This window comes from Mercurialis annua, linkage group LG1-X (assembly GCF_937616625.2).
Source record: "Mercurialis annua linkage group LG1-X, ddMerAnnu1.2, whole genome shotgun sequence".
Classification (NCBI taxonomy): Eukaryota; Viridiplantae; Streptophyta; class Magnoliopsida; order Malpighiales; family Euphorbiaceae; genus Mercurialis; species Mercurialis annua.
In genome coordinates, this window is record NC_065570.1 from 54,776,009 (window position 1) to 54,795,561 (window position 19,553).

The 19,553-nt window shown below is 31.2% G+C and overlaps 1 protein-coding gene across 1 annotated transcript; it reads right to left on the minus strand.

The window, feature by feature from the left end:
* Positions 1-521: 521 nt before the first annotated feature.
* LOC126681606 (nitrate reductase [NADH]-like) lies at positions 522-5,975 on the minus strand. Its single transcript, XM_050377154.2, has 4 exons — positions 4,832-5,975; positions 3,881-4,021; positions 3,375-3,607; positions 522-2,105 (listed from the first exon to the last, which is right to left on the minus strand). The coding sequence occupies exons 1-4, from the start codon at positions 5,856-5,858 to the stop codon at positions 756-758; spliced, it is 2,751 nt and encodes a 916-aa protein (XP_050233111.1). The 5' UTR covers positions 5,859-5,975; the 3' UTR covers positions 522-755.
* Between the last annotated feature and the right edge of the window lie 13,578 nt (positions 5,976-19,553).

Consider the following 19,553-nt stretch of genomic DNA (forward strand, 5'->3'; position numbering starts at 1 on the left):
TATTCTTCCGGTTTCTCTATTTATATAAATTTTAATTTTATATCTTTTTTTAATTTTCTACAGTTCTTCTACTTATAATTTTTCTGTTCCTCCAGTCTCTCAAAAGAATCTGAAAATCAAAATTTTGTCAAATACAAGAATCTAAAAGTAAATAACTTTAAGATAAGAGTTTGTCGAACAAAATTGAAAAAATAGAGGGGCTTCCGTATAAGTCTTGCCTGCATTCTTCTTAATTTACAAGCTGCGATTCTTCTGTCACTACCTACCTAGCTGTATAGTATTATCATAAATTTAACCGATCCAATTTGTTTTATTCGTGTCACTTATTATATTATTATTTAATCAAAAAAATGTCCTTATTTTTCTCCTTTTATGTCCATTTTAAAATGCAGTCATCATTATAATAGAACCATTTTAATGTGTTAAGACATAAAATTATATTTATTGAAATTAAATTACTATACAATAATATGGAGAAGGCAAATGAATTATGTTAAATTAACAAGAAAAAGGGTGCGTAATTAAAAAAAAAGGGGAGAGAGTTGATTTTTATACACGAGGAGCTACATTTACGTACAAAGAGCATTTGTACTCACCATTCGATGCATCTTTGCTCCGCTAAGTACTCTAGATTGAAAGTCGAAACAACTAAGCATACAACTTATTATATATATAAAAAAACAATATATATAAAAAAATATTTACATCCTCAGTCCTCAGATAGTTATAGTAGCATTTTTTCTCCATATCCCCGTCTAGAATATTAGCAGTGAATTCTTGATATCGTGATTCATCTTCTCCAAATTTGGCTGCACAGCAAACTGAATCATGGGTGGTGGTCCACAGACCAACGCTAGAGTATCGTCTGATCCTTCAGGAACATGCTCCCTCAGGATAGTTTCAGTGATGAATCCTTTACTATATTGCCACTCTTCGTTGGCTGATTCAACAACATACCATACCTTCACTCTTTCAGAATATTCTTTTGCCCAAGAATCAAGCTCTTTCCTCAGCAAAATATCCTCCTCACTACGATTCGCATACACCACGTACATCTCGGTATCGTCCTCGGGATCTTTCAAGATGGCTTGCATTACTTGATATATCGGTGTTATTCCGGTTCCGCCCGCCAACATGGCTAGCTTCTTGGCGAACTTGGATTTGCCATGAACGGTGAAGTTTCCGCGACCAGTGTATTCAATGTGACCTACAGGACCTTTTACGTCGATGCTGGATCCGAGTTGAAGTGAGTCAAGATATTGAGACATTTGCCCTCCGTTAGGGAACCTTGGATGCACACCCTTGAAGTAAACTTTGATCACGAGCTCGAAATATCCTACTACATCAATGGCGCTTGATGGTGTATAAGCTCGCATGCATAGCTTATCATCGATACTAGCACATATGAAAATGTGCTTCCCTACAGGTAACCCCAATACTTGATCTTCGTAAGGTAATGCAAATCGAAAGAGACGTGTGTCGTGCGAAAGTGATTCCTTCTTCACCAGCTTGCATGGGATTTTTTCTCTTGGAACAAGGGCGATATTGCTCACCGGAACAGCAGGGGTAATTTCCTTGATCGGTGCCAAATGGGTCAGCAACATATTAGATGCTCCATGCACTGAATTGTTTGGCGAAGATGTGTTGGAATCGGATCCGTAAGAATTTGAATTGACAAGCTCTCCGATACGATAATCCTCCAGCATTTTCTTAGCCTTATCGGAGTGAATAGCATCGAATTCTTCAGTACAGTCAGTTCCGCCATTGATCAAAATGCTATCAGTGCCTCCTGGATGGTCTTTAAGGAAGCGAGTGCAGTCGTAGACGTGGCCATGAACGATTATCCAACATGAATCGGCTGTATTGTGCTTCTTGACCTCAGCCATTGAAAATGTTTTTGACGCAGTATTCATAAAAGGAGTTGACACACTTTTCTTTAAAGTCGTAGTTGTATCTGATGATTTCTCGAGATGTCTTTCCTTGGCCATCCATCCACCAGACTGGTTGGCCGGCAAGGTTGGGTGCTCGAAGACGATACCGATTTCGCCCCTGTGTCGCTTGCACACGTTTGTTTTCACCCGGAACCAGCAATTGTTCATCATTCCCTGTAGCACAATAAAGACATACATAAGCTGACTATTCAACAGCTTTTACTTTCATTCTTTTTATATAAAATTGACTCTATATAAATAGTATAAATATGTTTAGGAATCAAATGGTGAGGTAAGATGGAATTACAGAACTCAATAACACAAAACTACTATTTAATTAATTAAAATAAGGCCTAATCACTCAAAAACCCCTCAGCTTTAAACTTTTTTTCAATTCTACCCCGACGTTGAAAATTTGTCAATTTTACCCACTTTTAAATTTTCCGTTTTCAATTATACCCCAATATTTTAATTTTTATTAATTTTTTTACTTAAATGATGAAATCATTCAATTAATTAAGTCTAAACATGAAATTAAATTCTTTTTTATTTAAAAAAGTACAAATAAGTCCTTTATTTTTAAAAACTAACTAAAAACCATAATCAAATTAACACTAATTTAAATTCTTAATTAATTTAACTAAATTTAAATAAATTTTAAAAATATACAATTAATATATGCGAGACATGTAGAATGTATTAAACAAATTTCCAAATGCAAAAGACGTTAATTTAATTTTTCAGGGTACAATTGAAACACAAAAATGCAAAATAGGGTAAAATTGACAAATTTGCAACGTCAGGGTATGATTGAAAAGGGGCTAAAAGGTCGGGGTTTTTTAAGACATTAGGCCTTAAAATAACATTGTTTGTTTGAGAAGCAAGATATTTTTCCTTGGTCTCCCGTCCACATCAATCTAAATAAATATTATGATAATTAAATTAGAAAAAAAATATAATTTTTCTCGAAAAAGTAACAATTCTTTAAGTAGGAAGCAAAAACGACAGAAAGGTATGGACAAAGTGCCACTAGTGAAGATGAGGTAAGCGTAGTTTTTGTTTGATAGAGAGAAAGAGGCAGGCAGGCAAGGCGTGTTTATAATGGTCCTGTGGGCACACAATTCCAAACTCTGTGGGGTTGTGATGGTTAACAGATCTCATGTCACTCTCATTACAACCCAGTCTATAGTTTCTATTGGCTTACAATTTTTGGCCTTCACCGATTTAAACTACACAAATTTTCCCACCACACAAAAAACCCAACCACCGCTCAAATCAATTACTGTCACATTAATTAGAGTTTAGACCATACATGTAAATTATTATCCGGTAATAGTTTAAGTCTTACTGGTATCAATTGTCAAAGTAACTTAAGCTTTATGTATGAATAATATATTCATGTAAAACAGAGTTGATTATTAAATGAGATTAAAAATTGCATACCATAACATTCCAAATGAGTTTTTCAGGCTGGGTACTAAGGGCTTCATCCCAGGCACGAACAGCAATCTCCTTAGCACTGAGCAGGTCAAGAACCTCAACTTCCAGTGACCAGAAACACCAGCACCAGAATTTTCCATATTTGTTTCCCTTCTCAGGATGATCCAACGAACACACTAGCCACGATTCTCCTCCGTCCAACGTCACTTCAACACGTGTCACCTTCTTTCCACCGCCTGCAAATTGCACCGCAAACAAGAAGATCAGTTTTATCCTCAACTCGGCATTAAAAAACACAAGTTGCAATCTAATAACCTAGAAATTACAGCTTTTCAGCTTTTTTCATATTTTTGCAGATGCAGCTCCTGAATCAGTTTGATGCACAACAAACAAAATTCAATGTTCATAATGTGTTACATGCATCTCTATGATTGGTTATTTTTTCTTTTTAATTTCCCAACATGATATACATAAACATAATTTATTGGTTAAATTTTTAAGAAACTCACCAGAATATGCATATCCCTTCAACGTGTATGGCCTCTGCGTTGTCCACGAGTTAATCGGCAGAATCTCATCATGCGACGGTGTCGTTATCACCGAATTCACGCTCAACTCGTTTATTATATACTCTGGTTTGTACCACCATGCTATACCAACAAAACAAAATACAATTAATTAAACTAAAACTTAGTAATAAAAAAATATTTTATTGTATTTTTTTTGTTCTTTGTAGAAAGAGAGCGCGATTTAGCCATTTGTTGTCTAAGCGCTTGTGCTATTTGAGCTACAGCTTATTGCTATTTTATGTATATCAAATAGACATTACTATTAAGAAAAAGAGCAAAACATTTGAACAACATAAGTTGTGGCAATACTCTTAAGCTGCCATGTAGCATTTTTTTATATATTCATTTAACGGGTTATTTAATCAGTTTAATTTTTATATTTATATTTTATTATTATCTAAATTTAAAAATAAAATTTATTTATAATACTAGTGTATACTATATACTATATACTTGATATTCTGTTTTACTGAATAATATTATCTAATAATAATAATAATAATAATAATATTGTAATAATTACTATATAAATTATACATTATTATAAACAATAAAGCTATGATGTTTATTTTTTATTAAAATTAAAAAAAAACAATAGAATATTTATATAGTTATCAAAGTATTGGAGGTTATTTTTCATAATTTAATATTTTTACCAGTTTTTTTATTTTTTAATTAATTGATTATAAAAAACAATATTAATAACAATAAAGTGTGTCACATAATGCATGTTTAAGTCATATATTGATAAAATAAAAAAAACATTAAATTTAAATATCAAAAATTAAATTGATTAATTAATTTTTACTTAATTTGTTAATTAACCAATTTAAAAAAATAGTGTAAAAATATAACATGCTGGTTAAATTTTATTCTTAAAAAAATGGGTACCTTCAGCATTAGCAAGCTCAGCATCGACATGAGAGGGAAGGACTCGATTGTCCTTGTAATGGTAATAATTGTCTGATTCTTTAGTAGTGACTGTGATTTTTTTCAACCATTTGACCATTCTTCCACCGATAAATCCCGGAATAATCACTCTGACGGGGAAGCCGTGATCGGGAGCCAAAAACTCACCGTTTTGCATGTAAGCTAAAATTATATCACGAGCTGGATCCATGGCATACTCCTTCCTGATGCTGGTCCCATATTTGGACCCACCGCCACCTGGCAAATCCTCAGCCCCTTCAAAGCACACGTTGAGGGCCCCTTTTCTCTGGCTGAAGATCCCACATCGCTTGAGCACCAAATGCAATGGAACACCGCGCCACACTGAAGTGGAAACACCTGCTGCTCCCCAATTAAAACCTATGGTCTGTTTAACCATATTTTGCTCTTTTCTTCTGTTACCCGCGCAAACCAAAGTCACGGGCAATTCCCGGGCCGGAAACTCGTTTACCAATTGCTCCATGGTGAACCGGGTCGGTTTTTTAACCAGCCCACGTATCTCAACGGTCCAGTCTTTCCAGCTAGTTTTAGGAACTGGACCGTGGTTACGGACGTAATGGAGAGGGACGGGCGTGATGAACCCGTGGTGCATGAGTTGGGTTAATGGGGCTTCACAGTTGAACGGGTGTTTACCCGTGAGTCGGATCATAGACGGGTTGCGTTCAATCCAGTGATCAGCGGTTCCTTCATCCCTCGGGTCAAAAATGGAGGGCTGTAATTCGCTGTTCCCCTTGCGGATTAAATCCTTATAATCAGCAGGTTCCTCTTCATCGCTGGAAAAACCATCATCATCATCCATAGGATAAATCGGCTTCTTGTTAGGGCTGCGGTTGAAATCTTGAGGAGTGAAATTGAAAGGGGTGCGAATGGGAGAATCAGAGCGGCGAGTGGGGCTGGATTTGAACTGGCGAACGACGCCGTTTAAAGTTTGGTCAAGGTGGAATTGGCGATTGTCTACTGATGCCGCCATTAGAGATTGCAGAAAAAGAAGAAAACAGTTTGTTTCTGTTTTACTTTCTTGAAATCAAGAAAGCTTTTTTTGTTTTGCTTTCTTTTGGTTTGTTGAAGTGAAGGCGAAAATGAAGATGCGATGGGTTACGACTTATATAGGCATGTCAAGCGTCTTGAATCTATTAATGGGCTCTTTGTAAATTACCACTTACGTCATTTTTCTTTTTCATTTTACACTTTTTTTTTTAAAATAAAAACCAGTTGGTTGGTGTCGGCTGCAACAGTGGATCCATGGCTTTAGTGGCAGCTATGGGCTGAAAGGCCATGGTTTTGGCTACAGCCATACATCTACAGTACCAGACAAAATGCCAAAATCTTCTCATTTCAACCAAATCTTATCTAGGGTGTACATATTCCTCATTATACTAATCTGAATAAATTATTTTTTACTATCTAAATTATTTTTTTAAATATTTTATTTTATTTTTTATAATTGGAAGTGTAAATTATTTATAATGAACTCAATAAAAGTTAAATAATTTTACTTAAAGAGTTTAGAAATAAATTAAGAATGTGATATACCCTTTATAACATAAATTTTTAAATAGACTGTTTCGGTTTCCGTAAATTTACTCATGTATAGTTAATTATATTTTATTTTTAATAAAAAATTGTTGTTTAAAATTTTATTTTTTTAAGTATAAAATTTAGAAAGAATAAATTAAAATGAAAAATTAGAAAAAGAAACTAGTATTATATTTGTGAAAAAAAATTAAAATAGAGAATTTATAAATTAAAAAATTTAGAGCAAATTATTATGACAATCTTTATTCACATTTTCTTCTTTCCTGTTTGAAAATCAAACTACATGATCATCCACTTTTATGTTCATTTAATATTGTAGTTATTTTGTTCGTTGTTTGTGTTAGTCAACTAAGTCAAAAGATTTAAATAAAATAAAAATAAATTTATGTTTAGCCTTAAACTTATTTTTAATATAAATATTATTGGGTCAAATAGCATTTTCCATTTACTAGTGACTAATTCTTTTATGCCTAAATGACTAAAAACGCTAAATTTTTCATGAAAATTTCACAAAATTCTAAAACTTTAAATTTTATCCAATTTGTCTTCAAACACATGATTTTATTTTAATTATGTCTAATTCCATGATGTTACTCATGTGGCGTTGATGTGTGGTATGCCCCATCAGCATCACCACATGAGCAAAATCACATAATTGGACATTATTGAAACAAAATCATGTGTTTTAGGACAAATTGGATAAAATTGATAAAATTGAACTATTGTAAAAATTTCTTCAAAGATTTGGCCTTTTTTAGTCATTTGATATTTTCTTATTAGTGCACTTTACATTAATAATGAAAATAACATTTATTTTATGTTGGAATATGAAGCAAATAGTGCATTTAAAGATAACTATTTATATTTATTAGGGGTAAGTAATATTTTTAACTTTAAAATTATTTTTTCAAAATAAAAATGACCTATAATTTGAGATGCTCAAACTAACAAGGTGTGGAGCAAAGGGAATATAAAAGATAGAAAATTATACACCGTAAATAAGATAAAAACGAATATAATTATTGTGGCATGATATTCGTACAACAAATCAATAATATATTAGTTATAGGAAAATTGAATGATAAAAAAATAAATAATATTAATTTTTTTTAGCACATATCTATTGGTTTGTTGTAAATATAACGTAAGGGAAAAGAAATAAACACTCATAAAAAGTTATGTAGATTTTGAAAGAAAAACTGAATAAAATAACAGAAGGTTGAAATATGTGCATGCATGAAGCGTTCGTGGGAGCATATGGAGTCTGCACTAAAAAGGTGATAAAGGTAGGCGGAAAGAAAACAAGAAAAAAAGGATATATATGACTTCCCCAGTTGATTACTCTTAACCAAGCATCCCTTGCCCAAATACTTTTGCTCAGATGTTCTATTGTGGCTCTTGGATTTTAAAGTAATGGGCGAATTCCACTGCTAGAATTTCTGTGATTAGCGATCGAAATTGCGCAATGGGTTGCAATATTTATGATAAATGAATCAAAAGTGTTTTTGGTACGGTGATTGAAGAACTAGACCAGACCGGACCGGCCAAGTCCTCCAACTAGACCATAAGATCGAAAATTGTATCCTATCAGATTGGACCGGTAAAAGATAATAATCGAACTATATTAAACCGACCAACCATCTAGTTCAACTAACTGTTAAAAACTGCAAATTGTGTCTTATTAGATTAGGCCGATAGAACTAAACCGAAAATCGATGGCCATTACTAATTTAGCCGCTAGCGCGGACCTTAAAACACTAGTTAAAAGTGTAGTGGCGAAAGCAAAAAAAATTAAAAAAATAGCTGATAATTGGAAAAAAGAAACGGTACAAAAATGTGACAAATTAATATAGAACAAAAAGAAGAAATATTTAAATTTTTTGGCTAACTCTCAAATATAGGCTGAAGCTAGACATGTTCATGGGTCGGGTTTGGGCGGGCTCAGGCCGGGCTTAAGCGGGCTTTATTTTTTTAAAGGCAAGCCCAAACCCGGTTCGAGCTTTAAATATAATACTCAAACCCGGCCCTAATGCACTATTTTAAGGGCTTGGATCGGGCTTGAGCGGGCTTACCTTGTTTTTTGACAATATTGGAAGCTCGAGCCCACCCATAAAAAATCGGGCTTTTTTTGGACTCGGGTTCGGGCCGGGTTTGAGAATAAAAATTGGTGTCCAAGCTCGGCCCTAAGAGGACGGGTTGGGCGGACGGGCCGGGTACCCAATTCCATGAACAGGTCTAGCTGAAGCTATAGTCCATAAGGATCGGACACCCATATTTCAGGATCATACAATCCGGTTATATGAAAAGCGCCAAACCCAAAGCAAGCCACTCTATAGACATAGGCTAAATCTATGAGACATTTACGGAGATCTTAGAGTATATGGCTCAACCTCAAAAAATGAAATTAAGACCTCAATGGGTTTTGATATTTAACTAACATTTATTCTTTGTAAAGTTAAAAAAAGAGTTGGTTAAATTAGCATGATCAAACTCACATTATCAAGTATTGGTTATTAAACCATAAAAATAGAAAGAAAAAAAAAACAAAAAGGTTACCTAAAAAAATGAAAAAGTCTCATTAAAACTAGTCCGACATCCGAAGAGATCAAGACCTGATGGTCTGGATCTTTACTCGTCGAGTAGAAGCCTACTCGATGAGTATGCGAGAGACCAGACTCACATGTCTGATTTGATACTCAACGATAGAAGTCTACTCGTCGAGTAATGTAGATTCCATAACCTGCTGGTTCTGGACCTGCTCGGTGAGCAGGCGTCTAAGGCACCAACGACCTGTTGGTGTCATTTTTGACACAAAATTGATGTGTTCGCCTCTAAAATCAGTAAATTACAGTCCTAAATCGTTATGTATAGGCTTATTCACGGCTTTGATAAACCAGGATAATTTTGAAGTAAAAAATTATAAGAGGTGGTTCAGAAACATAAGAGGTTGAGACAAATGAAAAAAAAAAGGAGTTGGAAGAGATTTCAACTGCTACCATATTTTTTATAAATAAAATAACACTTTGTCATTTGTAACTCCCGAACAAATATACAAAAACTTCGCCAACAGCAAAAGCTTACACAAATACTTGTATTTTCTTTACTTTTCAATCTTATAAGCACTTTTATAGTTTGCATTCAATTCATTTGCAATATTTCCATTCTCGTTTACTTAGCAAATTTTTGGAGTACTTATTATAAGATTAATCAACCTCCAATTGACATTACGAAGTTGAGTTTACACAAAAATTAGAATCTGCTTCTTGGCACGCCAACAATTTAACACACAATGTTACACTTTCTTGCTAGAATTTAGAAAACACTCAACACTAATATATAATTTATTTATAAATAATTTAAATTTAAATTTATTTTAATAAAATAAATTTAGAATAGGATCGAATCAAATAAATAAATAAACTAAACTATTGATGAAGTTTGTTTTTGATTGAAATCTAGATCCACATAGTAGCATTATGAACCGAGTCCTGTGGAAATCTTCCACCAAGGCGGATCTCAGAACTCACCGAAGAATGATAAGATAGAGAGAACCCGCTTCACGCTATATGAGACCGAGTTCTATGAGACTCGCCCGCTTAGAATAGAATTTATACAGATTTGCCTAAACATAAAAGATCAAATCCCACTGGGTGCAGTAATCAGAATTAGTACGGATATATTCATAGATCCAAAATCAGCTACTAATTGATTCTATTCCATTCTCTCTCTTCGACTCCTTTGTGTTTCTTTTCTTCAATAGTGACATCTAAACCTAATAAAGCACCTAGAAGTTAATTTTTTTCACATGCCGAAATGTCATGCATCAAATTCTCCACAACAAATTCTTGCATTTGACATAGCCATTCTTCCCGAGAGAGAAGTTATCAATGTGGACAGACTTTTGTTTTTTGACATTTCTGCTCTAACTTCTATTTAATAGCTAACTGATATGCCAGAAATAGAGCCTTAGCTTTGATACAATTAGTTGCGGAATTCAATCAATTATATTAGCGCGTCACTTATTGTGCCGAATAATTTACTGGAAAGATTGAGGAGTTACAAGCGGACCATTTACGTACCAACATTCTAAATATAATTTAACTAGATGTAAATAGCTATATAATCTACAGCTTCATATAGAGGTCTCAAAACGGGTTGATGGGTCGTGTTCGTGTCGTGTCGACCCACTCTGTTTACACGATTAGGGTCAACACGAACACGACTCATTTAATTAATCGTGTCAAAATCCTCAACCCTAACATATGAATTTCAAACGAATGACACAACACGATTAATACGTTAAGATAAAACGAGTGGCATGACACGATTAACATAATTACACAATTAACACGACAAGATTAACACGACCCACTTAACATTTAAAAATATCTAAATTGTATAAATATAATTTTAATCTTAAATTTATTATTTAATACTCAAATTATAAAATTTTAATACAATTAATTTTATTTATATATTAACATAATTATATTTAATTAATTTAATAATTATGTTTAAAGTTCTATGAAATTAAAACTATATTTTTTTCAATATTATTATAAATAACATAATTTGTAATCGGATTAGATGAGTTGGTGAATCAACCCGTGACACGATCCATTTATTTCGTATCATAAACGGGTTGACACGTTTTCGACACGAACCCGCTAAAGCTCAATCTGGATTCGCCAAATTTACGTGTTAGGCGAATTGTGTTATCGTATCATGAGCCATTTTGACACCCCTAACTTCATATATATAGCATAAATTTTAACTATTAAAAAACAATAAAATATATCGAAATTGAAGAGAGAAAACAAACTAAATTTTAGGAGTTTATCTGTGGGATGATAGCAACTAAACAAGCCTATTTCAACAAAAAAAAGCTGGAGTTAAATTAAAATACAAGATAGCATATATTTTTTAAGCCAATAACTCTTTAAAAAATTTGTTCTCCCTTCTCGCTAAAAAACTCTTTTTCATCTTCATCTCCTTCTTTAAGGGTAGGAGAAGATGATTTTTCCGGTTAACCGGAAAACCATCTTCTCTCCGCCCATAATACCGTTATTTATAGCTCTATTTTTTTTGTTTCAATACTCTATTTTGAGGTGTTTGTTTGTTTGGATTTTATTTTATTTTAATTGAACAAATTCAAAGATCTTCATAAAGATTTGATCCGATATCTTAGATTGTTTAAGAATTTTTAGTTTTCAAGCTTTAGATCCATATTCTTTTGTATCTAAAAATTGGAAGATGGTCTTTAATGTTGTGCTTGCTTCTTACTAGATCTACTCTTTGGATTCATGTTGAAAATGAGACTTGAAAAGCTTGAAGCTTAAAGGATAGAGCGGTTTTAAAATCGTATTTCAATATTGGATCTATAAATGTATTGGGTGACCCATTTAGTGGTTTGTAAAATCCTTATCGATTACTGTATGTACTGCTGTATTTACAGCTCTCATCACTATCTTAGAGTCGTTTTTCAACTTGTTAAAAAACCGTTCATTTATTTAATTTTTATTATTATTAATGAAAATTTTAACCTTTAACGAAAAAATAAATAAAATACAAGATAAAATAAATAGCTAATAATGTCGTTAGACGTTGTTTCTAATGCAGCATTTCTTTAACCATTCAAAATGAATTCGAAAATATCTTTATTTGGGGAAGCATTTCAATATATAAAAACAAACGAAGGCCCTTCATTTTTTTTTGCCCCCAATTTGGCAGTAACGACGTTAAATACTCCACAGATGATTATGTTCATGTCATCGTATTCAAGTATGTAAGCATACTCGCATTTTATAAGGCTCAAACTATCTTTCACGAGATATTTAGACAATGCAAAATCATAATATTCATTTCTTCTAATTAATTTATTTACTAATGATCATATTCATTCAATTTCTTTATATAAAAACCCTTAACGTACGTAAGTATGGCTACTAAGTCAAGAATAAATTTTGTAAATTAGCCCATTCATCCATAAAAATGTTGCCTGTTGTACGGTTACAGAACAATTGTCAATTTACAATGACACATAATAAGTTTATAATTCTTTTTTTTTATAAATATAAGTTTATAATTCTTATGAAAATAAAAAGGGAAAATATGATACCAAAAATTATACTTTGTCATGTATACTTTACACTCATGAAAAGTTTACAAGTTTAATTGTGTTTATGCGGATCATAAGCTAAATATACCCATTTGTTAGTCAAAAAATCTAATTGGTAGAAATAAAAATATAATTAGTCTTTTTTATTTATTTGTATGAAAAATTAATCTATAATTTAATAATTTTAATAAATTACACAAATAGTGTAATAATATATAATATATATATATATATTTTAAAAAATTATGCTGTTTTTCCTATTTTACAAAAATATTTGGATGTGGATTAATTTAAAATAAAAATAATTAATAAAAATAATTATTTTTATTTTTACTAATTAAATTGTTTAACTGAACATGTGGATATATTTGCTTAAATGGTATAAATACTTCACTAAATTGATATAGATTTACCAGTGAGTTATAGCTCAAATGATATAAGCATAAGGCAACAATTCTGTTAGATTGTCGGTTATATTTTTTTCACAAACGCTCCTCCCCCTTAGTGTAAGCAAATGCAATTTTTTAGATTACAATAATTATGATTTTTAATGTTCCTATATATTATTGGTTGAATAATTGATGCATTTTAGATTACAATAATAATAATTTTTAATGTACACATATATTATTGGTTGAATAATTGATGCATTATATTTTATTTGACCGATAAGAATTTAATATGAATTCAACTATTTAAATAATAAATTAGATTATATCAGATAATATAATAGAGATATTAAAAAATTCACATGGAGGCTTGAATGTAATATTCAAAAAGTATTTTTTTTTCGGTTATCAAACTATAATATTTTCAAGAACGAGAACTAAACTTTAATTTTTTTATTTATATAATCAAACATCTATTTGTCAATAACGAGAGGTTACGTCTTTCATGGAAGACGAAAAAAATATGTCTTTTTAATTGTGACACTTCGTTTACAAACTAGTACCCATTTTAAAATAAAATATATAGTTTGATAATCTTTTAAAACTTATCATATGATGAATATTTATTTCCGTCGTTCACATAATAAAAAATGCATCAGAAATTATACACTTATTTCCCGTTGTTGAGAAAATATATGTTGGTTATCTAAATAAAATAATCAAGACATCATTATTGTTATGTAAAAATATTATAATTTTGTCAATGTAAATATTTTCAACCAAATATCAACCGAGTAAATATGATATTTTTGGTACAAATGGACATAATCTTACACTCTCAAATTGATGAAAAATTTAAAACAAATAATTTTTAATAATTTTGTTTCTAATGCATCTCATTATAATTAATAAATATATATAATAATTACATATTAAAATAATAAATAAAATTAAAAAAAAACTGCATACATAATAGGAACAGAATATTAAAGAAGTGAAAAGAATGGAGAGGTATAGCAACAAAGGAGAGGTAATGGTAATTAAAGAAAGTAAATGAGTATTAGGAAAGGCAATAAAAGAGAGGGACAAGTGTGAAGTGGCGTATGGGAACTCCAATGGCCAGTAAACAAAAACAAGAAATAAATATTAATTTCGTCTTCTTTATTTGGGCAGAAAACAAAAAAGATGGATGGTGCATATGAAATGGGTCAGAAATGGTTGTGGTAACAAATTTTGGAAAAGGGTCGGAAATAGAGTTGGAAGTGGCAACTGGGGACGGCTTATACCTCCGCTTTGGGGTTAGGTTAAACATCACCATTTTTATTTGCCCTTTTGATCATTCTTTGAGCCAACCTTTGCCTCTCCTTTTTCTTTTGCTGGCTTCATTTCTTTTTCTTTTTTCAACATTGACACACTAAATTTTGTCAAAACATGAATCAAAGTCTCTTTCCATTTCTTTTTCTATTTTTTATTTCTAATTTAACCGCTTCTAAATCTGCTCCTCACAATGTGGTGATGTGATTGTACTCAAAAAACAGCCATTAAATTAGCAAGCATCAACAAGATATCCAAAGATAATGTCTCAATAAAATAATTAAATTTTTATTATAAAAAACAAATACTAATAATTATATGTACAAGAGATATTGTTCTATATACACATTGTGTTTTTATTTTTATGTTTATTGTTGATAATTTTTTCTTGCTTTTTTTGATGTTTTTTTAGAATAAATGAAGTGTTATGAATAGATTTAACTATGAGATGACATTTTTAAACCTTCCATATTTAGATTAATTTTCACTAGAACCGGATAGATTTTTTACGAAAATAAACTTTGGTTTTAAGTTTTTAATAGATGTGTACATGAGTATATTTTAAACCTTTCGTTTCACTTAAGCCATAAATATGCATTATGGACTCATGATTTACGCCTTCAAATTTGTGGTTGTTCAATATTAATGAGGAAAATATTGATCAATTTCAGAATTGAAGGAATCCTAAATCTATAAAGATAGTAAATTGTGTGTAATTATGACCTAAATTGCCCTTAATTTCTGCAGAAAAAAGATAATTACTTGTTTGTTCTAAATCTTTTGTCCCCAGCCCCAGCCTCTAAATTGGAGATTCGTTTATTTTGCTTATTTTAGTGCAATAAAATCAAAATACATTATGTGGTTGCATGTTCGTAGGCACAGCTCTTGAGGTTGCGTGTGGCTGCCTTCCTTCTCCTTTCTTTTGTTACCCCACTTTTAAATAAATACTGCTATACAAATTATTACTTCCCTAATACTTGCTGTTTTACAACGTTGTAATTTTTATCCTTATAAAGAAAAAGATCGTATGTATTGGATTTAATAACAATCATTACATCTCTCTCTTTGTATAATAACTTTGTTTATGTTAAGATCCACCCCCACCCCCACAAATCATTGGCGTAACCCGGGTGTAGTAAGGTGGGATGGTCGCTTCATTCCTCCGAGGCCGATAAATATTGAATAATTTTGTGAACAAAATCAAACTACATTATTATTTAGTCTAACCTTTTTTTCTGAAAAAAAAAACTATCAAACAACATGTCATTTGATTTGGAAAATGTACTCGAAGAATGTATAGTTCAACAAAAAAAGCTTTATCTCCACTTCATCAAAAAAATTTGATTCCGCAAAATATCACCATATTACTCCTCATGTTACTCTCTCATCTTTTTTTATTTTATTTGAAAATAAAGGCTTTATGAATTATCTATCAACGAAGCATTACAAATAAACTGTGGTGGATTAACATTCGACACAAAAAAAAACAGGAAAAAATGATGGTTTATTAGAACATGAGCAACCATATTAGCCGATACACAAATCGAATTAAAATATAGTTCATTTAGAATAGTATAAATAAACCGCCTCAATTCAACAAAATAAAACATACTAATAAAAACTTTAAAACGCAATTTTGAAGATCCAAAGGATATAATTTAACCCAAAACGACATAGATCATGAGAAAAGTTTAAGTATCATGTTTGATTCGTTTTTCATCAAATTAAGCCTTAAAATTATCTAATTCACACACTTCAAATTTGGATAAATTTATAAAAATGTTATATTCAAATTTTCGATCCAGTTTTTAATAAAATTCAAATATGCATCCATACCCGCATCAATTTAGGATGTTACAGGGCAATGAAATCATATATACAAAATATATTTTTAATTTTCTATAGTATGTATCTCAGATATAGGTCAACAAATTTTAAGAATAGCATGGGTTTTACATTCATGTGATACCAACATAGAACTAGGTAGGTATCACCAATTATATAAATGTGTACTCGCAGTTTTGGTTCAAATCCAACAAAGATAGTTTTAGGGTCAAACAAATCTCAAAAAGAGACGAGAGAATCGTAAAGACTTATTGGTGCCTAGGAATTGGATGTACATGTGTAAACCAACTTTCATCATTTTAATATTAAAACAATTCGATTCTTATTATGTAGCTGAAATTTGAAACCATTTGAATCTTGGAACCTACAAGACTATACTTGTATAAACAGCAATGTTACAAAAAGGTCCTCTCTCTCTCTAAAAAAAAGATCTCTCTCCTCTCTAAAAACCTCTCATCAAAAACCTTCGGCGTGAGGAGGTGATTTTTTAGCCTCTTGGCCGAAAAACATCTCCTCCACTTATGTTTTCTTTATTTCTTTACTTTTCTACCTTCTCTGTTCAATAAATCTCTCCTTTTAGAGGTTTTATGCTTAAATAAATTTTTATGATGGCTTTTTCATGTTGCATGTTGGATTTTTTAGATTATTTAAAAATCTATGGTGTTTGTTTGAGCTTTATATTCAAACATTTTATGATCCAAGAAATTTTGATGTGTTTAGATCTATACTTGTGGGATCTATTGAAGGTGATGCTCGGAAGGTTAACGGATCAATCGGATCGTCGGCAAAATCGGATGGATAATAAAATTCGAGACCTCGCTCTAACGGAATTTTGTTCATCGTTATGGTAGTTATGGCGAGATGTACGTCTTAGAGTTATCTTCCTTATGGCGAGATGTACCTTTCTTCTTAATTTTTTTGAGTTTAGTTTTGAAAGATCATACGATTAAACTTTGTTATATGGCTTTCATCACCTTATAATTTTCCATATCTATCTAATTCCTAATTTGAAAAAAAAAACAGCAATGTTACACAGGAATGAACATTCGATCGGTTTGACCGAGACTGAACCAAAAATTTTCAAACCAAATTAACTGATCGATCGAATATTTAAAATTGGAACAATCAAATAAGAAACTCTAACTGAAACTGAACTAGCCAATAAAAATTGAACCGGTCGAATAGGTCGGTAATTCGATCGGTTTATTTAAAGCCGATATAAATACAAAAAATTGTTAAAAAAGTCAATTTTTTGATTTATTCAGTCGGTTCGTTTAATTTGAACAGTCCGAATCTACCGAACGGATAACCAAAAACCAACAGTTTTTTTAATCAAAACCAAACCAACTAAATTCAAATTTATATCTGAACCGAATCCACTGAAAGTTATCGGCTCGATCGGTTAATTTTGTGGATTGGTATTTTTGCTCACCCCTAGAAATATATTAAACAATGGGTCCAACAGAAATCTATATTTACTCATTATATTATTATATTGGGGCTAAAAGGTTAAGCATTCTTACTTTTATCAAAATTATAATATAAGAAAATGAAATGGAACCTGAAACTTTCTTATTGAATTATAATGTTTTTATAATTTGATTGAATTACTTTGAGGCATAGCTTAGATGATGGGGATATTAACAAATCAAAGATTTCAATGAAATAATTATAACATCTATATGGTGCTTTCAAATTTTTGGAGGTTGGCTAGTGGGCTTTTAATATAGTAGCAAATTGAAAAAGTTGGCACTTAGAATTACATACTACAAAGTTTATTAAACAGGCAACATGATGATGACAATCAAATAATGATTGCTCTTAATATGGATCAATCACTACCGTTGTTATTGCAAGGCAATATGACAATAATAGTAACAACACAATACTATGATAATTATAATAAATTCTCATTTGACCAACTAGCTCCCCTTAGAATGGGTCTTAAATCTTAAATGGGTGAGTTTTTTAAAAGACAAGAAACAAGATGACTAAAGAAATAGGCATTGGGTCTACTGAAACTGAATCTTGAATTGAATTTTCAGCAAATTGTCATTCTAGTTCTTCAACTTATTAGACGGGTTTATATAAATTAAATGTAATCTTTTCGGATAAAGAAAATTTGATAATTTAGTTTGTAGCTCTCTAAAATATAACCAAATATATTTATTTTTTATTTTCAAAGCGGATGAAAAATTACCGAAAAAATTAAATTAAATGTTTTGTATCAGTTTAAATATATTTAAAAATACACGAGTGGTGTGATTCAGCTTATTTTGGAAAGTTATGTGTTAAATTGTTTAAATGTGACAAGTTTGAGTTAAATAAGCTAGATTAATAATTTCAGGGACCAAAACGGTCATTTACTCATTAAACTTTTGAACAAAACTTTTTCTCTATGCATTATTTGATCAAAACTTAGTTGTCACCGTTGTATGATTACACAGTAATACATTAGTACATGCTATAGCTGAAGTCTAGATTGGCTGAAGATGCAAATGTGCCCGTCTAATCTGCTATGCATAAATAATTCTACGTTGTAAAATCATTTCAAATCATTTTTTTATCGATAGAAGGGTTTAATCATACAATGTGATATTTTCTTTAAATTTATCTAGACTATTGTATAGACTTTATATTCTTATTTTCAATAGAAAAACAGAATTTTCAATTCTTGTGTTATAACATGTTTAAACCAAAAACAAAACAATAAAGAAGAAATTACTTAGAAAATAATGTAAAAACTATTATTTCTCTTCTAAATTTTAAAAATTCAATTTCCTCCTTAATGCTTCAGTTTTATTTAAATAAAACTCTTTGTAAAGAAATTTCAGCTATCCAGCATCGAAATACTATAAGAAGCAGCACATTTTTGGAATTTAAGAGAAAAATAGTACACTAAACCTATATGTTCAAGGGCCGAGTTTGGACGGATTCAAACCAAATCCAACCAACCCTTTAGAATTCAAGTTCAAGCTCTGTTCGATCTCATTTGAACCTAATAGCTATTGTTCCAGCTCAATCTATAAATTAGTTTTATTCGAGATCAGTCTGAATTGTTCCGATCAACATAAAAATTTAATAACAAACAAAAAATCAAATTCATACGTTAAAATACTGACTTAACAGGCTCGACTTCAAACCAACTTAAAGCCCGACCCAAGCGGCTGAGTGGGTATTCAGTCCAATAAGCAATTCTCATTGCACTTGCCATCAGGAAATGATGATAAAGAAACGGAGTCGTTATCAATTTATGATGTGCTGGGTGGGTCTAGTCTTTGGACACGAATTAAAAGCCCAACATTGAATGTTTACGATGTGTTGTGTTGGGTGGGTCTAGTCTTTAGACACAAATTAAAAGCCCAAAATTGAATGGGCCTTAAAGTCCAGATCGTAACTTGACGTGCATGTTAGAGCCTAAGCTTAATTAAGTTAATTTTAGCTTCAACATTTCAGAATTGCT